Here is an 8,224-nt window from a genome sequence, read left to right on the forward strand (position 1 = left end):
AACATTTTGGAAAAACTAATGAAGTGGCCACTAGATCCTGATGTGAAAATTGTCTACACTCTACACAATAAGGAGAAGCCACTTATACAATGCTCCAGAGCTGGTGGGGGCCATACATCTGTATAGCACAAAACAGGTCTGGTATTATAGATAGTACATGATGGGGGGGTGGAGCACCCACCAGGGCAGTGGGGTTACTCGGTACCGGGCCGCTTCTTAAAGGGGCAGTGTCACAGCGGTGGTGACCCGGTCCGTGGCCCTGGGCATCCAATAAAAGGGGTATATTTACAAGGGAATGACAAATAAAGAGTTTTTGTAATGAGTTCGTGACGCCACCCATAGTATCTGATCAATAGTGACCAGCGCTGCAGTGCAGATTCGCTGGGACTGATGGTGATGCAGCCGAGTTGGTAGAGCTTCCCCAGGGTAGAGGTTTTGTCCCAGGGCAGATGAAAGATGTTGAGGAATAGATGGTGATGTAGTGTGGAGTAAGGGATGTAGCAGTGCTGAGAAGGTGACGCAGGTAGAAGGCAGAAGACACAGCTGAATGCAGTTCCAAAGCTTTACTCACAGTTCTGTCTGCAGTACAGATACCCGCTTATTGCTACGTCCTCCAGGTGAGGGATTGAGCCAACTTCCAGGCAGATAGCGAACACCTTTTCCAGAACTCCCTGTCAGTGTGTGCCTTCCCTGGCCATCTCCACAGTGCTGCTTACCACATTCCTTCCCTTCCAGCACCTCACAGTCAGTGTCCCAAGCCAGCTGCCGCGGATCCTGTTGGATAACGTGACCCAAAGCGTTTTCTTGATCCTATCTGGCTGCCTTTCTGGAGAAGATAACTGTGGTAGTTGGCTGTGGCCCCTAAAGTTGCCACAGCTGTCGGCTTGCTAGCTGAGTCCTGTTGTCCTGATTTTCCCTCACCTGATGTCTGTCAGCATGGAACGAGCCCCACGGGGAGCACTCTCTCCACCCGTGACTCTGGGAAATCCCTTTCCCCTTCAGGGAGCTTTCTTCAGTCCTTCTGTCCCTACCAGCAGCCCCTCAGACCAGGGGTCTACTGTACAATTGTATCTATTCCCACCTTCCCCTAAGGGAAGGTTGCCTATGCACGTCTTTCCCCTTCTTCCCCAACGGGAAGACTCAACCTAACTTCCCTTCTTTTCTCCTGCTTTAACCCTCAAGCTCCACCCACCTTCTAACACTCTTTCCTTGCCAACAGTTAGGAGACCTGCTGCCCTAGTGTATGGTGGATGCAGTGTTGTGTCAGAGCCAGGTCCTGTGTCTCCATCTTACCTGAAAGGTGGAATACCACTCCTCTAGTTGAGGTGCAGTACCTTTGTGGCGACTGGACCCTCGGGGGCGCCACAGGGGGGTGTTACTGATTTTGCTCTAGTGTTTACAGTCTTGAAGTTAGGAATTCTAGGGCTCATATAATCTGCAACATGTTACAAACTTGTAAATGATGGATAATATGTGAGATATGAAGAAATAAGGAGAAATAAGATGCACTAAAGGATGAGAAGAGAGGGGAGAACCCGGGAGAAGGATGATACACTAGAGAAGAGGAAGACCCAGGAGAAGGACAATGCACTAGAGAGGGGAGAACACAGAAGAAGAGTGATAAACTAGAGAGGAGAAAACAGGAGAAGGACGATAAACTAGAAAGGATGATTACACAGGAGAAGGATGATACACCCAGAGGAGGGAGAACAGTGGAGTAGAATGATATACTAGAGAGGGGAGAACACAGGAGGACGATACAATAGAGAGGAGGATTACACAGGAGAAGGATGATACACCCAGCCCAGAGGGGGGAAAACACAGGAGGAGGACGATGCCCTAGAGAGGGGAGAACACAGGAGAAGGATGATACACTAGAGAGGGGAGAACATATTCAAAGGATAATACTCTAGAGGGTGGCGAACACTGGAGAAGGATGATACACTAAAAAGGAGGAGAACACAGGAGAAATTTAATACACTAGAGGGGAGAACACAGGAGAAGGATGATACACTAGAGAAGGAATATAAAAGAAGAAGTATGATACACTAGAGGAGAACCCAGGAGAAAGATGATACATGAAAAGGGGAGAACCCAGGAGAAGGATGATACACTAGAGAGGGGAGAACACAAGAGAAGGATGATACACTAGAGAGGGGAGAACACAGGAGAAAGATAATACACTAGAGAGGAGAGAACACAGGAGAAGGATGATACACTAGAGAGTAGAGAACACAGGAGAAGGATGATACACTAGAGAGTAGAGAACACAGGAGAAGGATGATACACTAGAGAGAGGAGAACACAGGAGAAGGATGATACACTAGAGAGGGGAGAACACAGGAGAAGGATGATACACTAGAAAGGGGAGAACACAGGAGAAGGATGATACACTAGAGAGGGGAGAACACAGGAGAAGGATGATACACTAGAGAAGGAATATAAAAGAAGAAGTATGATACACTAGAGGAGAACCCAGGAGAAAGATGATAGATGAAAAGGGGAGAACCCAGGAGAAGGATGATACACTAGAGAGGGGAGAACACAAGAGAAGGATGATACACTAGAGAGGGGAGAACACAGGAGAAAGATAATACACTAGAGAGGAGAGAACACAGGAGAAGGATGATACACTAGAGAGTAGAGAACACAGGAGAAGGATGATACACTAGAGAGTAGAGAACACAGGAGAAGGATGATACACTAGAGAGAGGAGAACACAGGAGAAGGATGATACACTAGAGAGGGGAGAACACAGGAGAAGGATGATACACTAGAAAGGGGAGAACACAGGAGAAGGATGATACACTAGAGAGGGGAGAACACAGGAGAAGGATGATACACTAGAGAGGGGAGAACACAAGAGAAGGATGATACACTAGAGAGGGGAGAACACAGGAGAAGGATGATACACTAGAGAGAGGAGAACACAGGAGAAGGATGATACACTAGAGAGGGGAAAACACAGGAGAAGAACGATACACTAGAGAGAGGAGAAAACTGGAGAAGGATGATACACTAAAGAGGGGAGAACACAAGAGAAGAATGATACACTAGAGAGTAGAGAACACAGGAGAAGGATGATACACTAGAGAGGGGAGAACATATTCAAAGGATAATACTCTAGAGGGTGGCGAACACTGGAGAAGGATGATACACTAAAAAGGAGGAGAACACAGGAGAAATTTAATACACTACAGGGGAGAACACAGGAGAAGGATGATACACTAGAGAAGGAATATAAAAGAAGAAGTATGATACACTAGAGGAGAACCCAGGAGAAAGATGATACATGAAAAGGGGAGAACCCAGGAGAAGGATGATACACTAGAGAGGGGAGAACACAAGAGAAGGATGATACACTAGAGAGGGGAGAACACAGGAGAAAGATAATACACTAGAGAGGAGAGAACTCAGGAGAAGGATGATACACTAGAGAGTAGAGAACACAGGAGAAGGATGATACACTAGAGAGGGGAGAACACAGGAGAAGGATGATACACTAGAGAGGGGAGAACACAGGAGAAGGATGATACACTAGAGAGAGGAGAACACAGGAGAAGGATGATACACTAGAGAGGGGAAAACACAGGAGAAGAACGATACACTAGAGAGAGGAGAAAACTGGAGAAGGATGATACACTAGAGAGGGGAGAACACAAGAGAAGAATGATACACTAGACAGGGGAGAATACAGGAGAAGGATGATACACTAGAGAGTAGAGAACACAGGAGAAGGATGATACACTAGAGAGGAGAACACAAGAGAAGGATGATACACTAGAGAGTAGAGAACACAAGAGAAATATGATACACTAGAGAGGGGAGAACACAAGAGAAGGATGATACACTAGAGAGGGGAAAACACAGGAGAAGAACGATACACTAGAGAGAGGAGAAAACTGGAGAAGGATAATACACTTGAGAGGAGGAGAACACAGGTGAAAGATGACGCACTAGAGAAGTGGAGAACACTGGAGAAGGATGATACGCTAGGAAGGGGAGGACACACGAGGCTTCTACCTGAAATGAGCAAGTATAGATTTCCTGGGTATTACAAAAACATCATCTTTATTATTACATTACATAAATATTCGTCTGGCATGTGTTATATTCGCACGGTGACCTCTTCCCTGAATTATGCTCCTTTTATCGAATGCTTCGCACCCTTTCAGCTCTTTGACCTCATCCTCCTTTTAAGTATTTTTTTTTTCTTCTCACAGTTTTTTTCGTTCACAGCTTTCCATATCTGCAGCAATCTGTCTGGACTGATTCCATGCACAACTAGCATCTCCTTGTAGAGGCACACATTATATTTCAGGCCTCTGACCTGGAAACGAGGGTCATGTCTGAAGGTCAAATTTGCTGCCAAAGCCAAGAAACCAAAATATACATCGTCCAATGGGAAAACCGGTATCTTAGAAGAGGCTTCATATAAACGAGGCACTGAGGCTCCTGAGAAGATGAAGCCTCCACCTGACACAAAGCCGGGATAGGTTTCCGAGGGGTACAGAGACTCAGTGATTCTGTATTTGGTTTTTCGCATGACTGGTGGGCGATGCTGATGGTATCCATGGACCAAATCTGGAGATCCAAAATCTGTAATAAGATCTAACACCAGATGTACATTCACAAACACGTCATCGTCACCTGCCGGGGAAACACAAGACCGTCCATGTTACATAAGGTCAGTGATAATAGTTGTAATAAATCCACCACTCAGTGCTGATCTGTCTGTGCACTGATTGACAGCTCAGTTGTCCAGTCTAGTACAGGGACGTGCTGATCTGTATATGTTTTGATTGACAGCTTGGCCATCCTATCTGAGAGCGAAAGGTGCTGAGCTCTCGTCAGGTGCTCTCAGTTCCCATAATTGCTCAGCTACAAGTATTTACTGTAACTGAGCTGGCAGTCTGGATAACTGTCAGCCATAGCTTCAGCTAAGTGGGGTTGGTTTATTCTGTGCCTTGAATATTGCTCATTGATCTATCACTGCCTGACATTGGACCTCGTTCTGACCATCCATCTGTTTAACCCCTTTGCTCGGATCCACTATGCTCTTGGTGTTTTGACCTTGGACCGTTACCTGACTATGACTTTGTCGCTTTTCTCTTTTCATGACATACTCTTTGTACTTCTCGACTATCCCAACTCAGAATTGACTCAGCGTCACAATAGTGTCACACATGATCCTATAAGTTATATGGTTAGTAATGATAATAATGTCACACGGGATTTCTATAAGCTGCAGGGTCAGTGATGGCTACCTACCCTTGAATATATAATCCACTTCAGTGATGTGGAGCATCCACTCCAGGAAGCATTGTTCCTTTAGAGAGAGGTTGTGATGTCCTTCGATCATGTCCCACTGAAGGATGTCCCCATAGGTGTCACTCTCCAGTTTCACAATCTCCATTTGCTCTGCTGACTCCGTCCTCCCCAGAAGAAAGAGTCGCCTTACTTTGTAGCCCTTCAGTTCTTGTTCCCTGGCCCAGGTTTGTCGTAAAGCATTTCTCCTACTTCCAGCCCCTGGATGTGATTTTACAGCCATAATGAGAAGCGGTAAGTCACTGGTATCATATGGTCCCACAGCCGGACCGAGAATCACTGAACATTGGTAGGACTGCAAGTACGGGAACTCCAGCTGAAAACTGGAGAAGTTCAAGTGATAATCAAATTTCCCATCACTGAGGGTCTCTGATTGTCTCATCACAAGTTTCATGGGGGTCACTTGAGGCCACTCAAGAAGAACTCTAGACATGGAGGGGTCTGATGGACCAATCCATTTAAAAATCAGGAAGATAGTAATAGAAATGAAGCAGGAGTGGACTAAATAGATTCTGTTTTTCATGGCCTAATAAGAAAGAGCAAGAGAGACAAGGTTAAACACAAAGAAAAATATAATTAAGCAAATACTGCCCCCTATGTACAGGAATATAATTACTATACTACTGCCCTCTATGTACAAGAATATAACTACTATATAATACCGCCCTCTATGTACAAGAATATAACTACTATAATACTGCCCCCTATGTACAAGAATATAACTACTATAATACTGCCCCCTATGTACAAGAATATAACTACTATAATACTGCCCCTATGTACAGGAATATAACTGCTATAATATTGCCCCCTATGTACAAGAATATAACTACTATAATACTGCCCCCTATGTACAAGAATATAACTACTATAATACTGCCCCTATGTACAAGAATATAACTACTATAATACTGCCCCCTATGTACAAAAATATAACTACTATAATACTGCCCCCTATGTACAAGAATATAACTACTATAATACTGCCCCTATGTACAGGAATATAACTGCTATAATACTGCCCCCTATGTACAAGAATATAACTACTATAATACTGCCCCTATGTACAAGAATATAACTACTATAATACTGCCCCTATGTACAAGAATATAACTACTATAATACTGCCCCCTTGTACAAGAATATAACTACTATAATACCGCCCCTATGTACAAGAATATAGCTACTATAATACTGCCCTCTATGTAAAAGAATATAACTGCTATAATACTGCCCCCTATGTACAAGAATATAACTACTATAATACTGCCCCTATATACAAGAATATAACTGCTATAATACTGCCCCTATGTACAAGAATATAACTACTATAATACTGCCCCTATATACAAGAATATAACTACTATAATACTGCCCCTATGTACAAGAATATAACTACTATAATACTGCCCCTATGTACAAGAATATAACTACTATAATACTGCCCCTATGTACAAGAATATAACTACTATAATACTGCCCCTATGTACAAGAATATAACTACTATAATACTGCTCTCTATGTACAAGAATATAACTACTATAATACTGCCCCTATGTACAAGAATATAACTACTATAATACTGCCCCTATGTACAAGAATATAACTACTATAATACTGCTCTCTATGTACAAGAATATAACTACTATAATACTGCCCCTATGTACAAGAATATAACTACTATAATACTGCCCCTATGTACAAGAATATAACTACTATAATACTGCCCCTATGTACAAGAATATAACTACTATAATACTGCTCTCTATGTACAAGAATATAACTACTATAATACTGCCCCTATGTACAAGAATATAACTACTATAATACTGCCCCTATGTACAAGAATATAACTACTATAATACTGCCCCTATGTACAAGAATATAACTACTATAATACTGCTCTCTATGTAAAAGAATATAACTGCTATAATACTGCCCCTATGTACAAGAATATAACTACTATAATACTGCCCCTATGTACAAGAATATAACTACTATAATACTGCTCTCTATGTACAAGAATATAACTACTATAATACTGCCCCTATGTACAAGAATATAACTACTATAATACTGCCCCTATGTACAAGAATATAACTACTATAATACTGCCCCTATGTACAAGAATATAACTACTATAATACTGCCCCTATGTACAAGAATATAACTACTATAATACTGCCACTATGTACAAAAATATAGCTACTATAATGTTAATGTTGCCCTCTATGTACAAGAATATAACTGCTATAATACTGCCCCTATGTACAAGAATATAACTACTATAATACTGCCCCTATGTACAAGAATATAACTACTATAATACTGCCCCTAATGTACATGAATATAACTACTATAATACTGCCCCCTATATACAAGAATATAACTACTATAATACTGCTCCTATGTACAAGAATATAACTACTATAATACTGCCCCTATGTACAAGAATATAACTACTATAATACTGCCACTATGTACAAGAATATAACTACTATAATACTGCTCCTATGTACAAGAATATAACTACTATAATACTGCCCCTATGTACAAGAATATAACTACTATAATACTGCCACTATGTACAAGAATATAGCCACTATAATACTGCCCTCTATGTGCAAGAATATAACTGCTATAATACTGCCCCTATGTACAAGAATATAACTACTATAATACTGCTCCTATGTACAAGAATATAACTACTATAATACTGCCCCTATGTACAAGAATATAACTACTATAATACTGCCCCTATGTACAAGAATATAACTACTATAATACTTCCCCTATATACAAGAATATAACTACTATAATACTTCCCCTATATACAAGAATATAACTACTATAATACTGCTCCTATGTACAAGAATATAACTACTATAATACTGCC

At 41.6% G+C, this 8,224-nt stretch overlaps 1 protein-coding gene across 1 annotated transcript; it reads right to left on the reverse strand.

Moving 5' to 3' along the window:
• Nucleotides 1–4,064: 4,064 nt before the first annotated feature.
• On the reverse strand, nucleotides 4,065–6,377 carry LOC141075456 (beta-1,3-galactosyltransferase 5-like). Its single transcript, XM_073562520.1, has 2 exons — nucleotides 5,272–6,377; nucleotides 4,065–4,650 (listed from the first exon to the last, which is right to left on the reverse strand). The coding sequence occupies exons 1-2, from the start codon at nucleotides 5,849–5,851 to the stop codon at nucleotides 4,172–4,174; spliced, it is 1,059 nt and encodes a 352-aa protein (XP_073418621.1). The 5' UTR covers nucleotides 5,852–6,377; the 3' UTR covers nucleotides 4,065–4,171.
• Between the last annotated feature and the right edge of the window lie 1,847 nt (nucleotides 6,378–8,224).

This window comes from Dendrobates tinctorius, unplaced genomic scaffold (assembly GCF_039654945.1).
Source record: "Dendrobates tinctorius isolate UK_male_01 unplaced genomic scaffold, ASM3965494v1 ptg000356l, whole genome shotgun sequence".
NCBI lineage: Eukaryota > Metazoa > Chordata > Amphibia > Anura > Dendrobatidae > Dendrobates > Dendrobates tinctorius.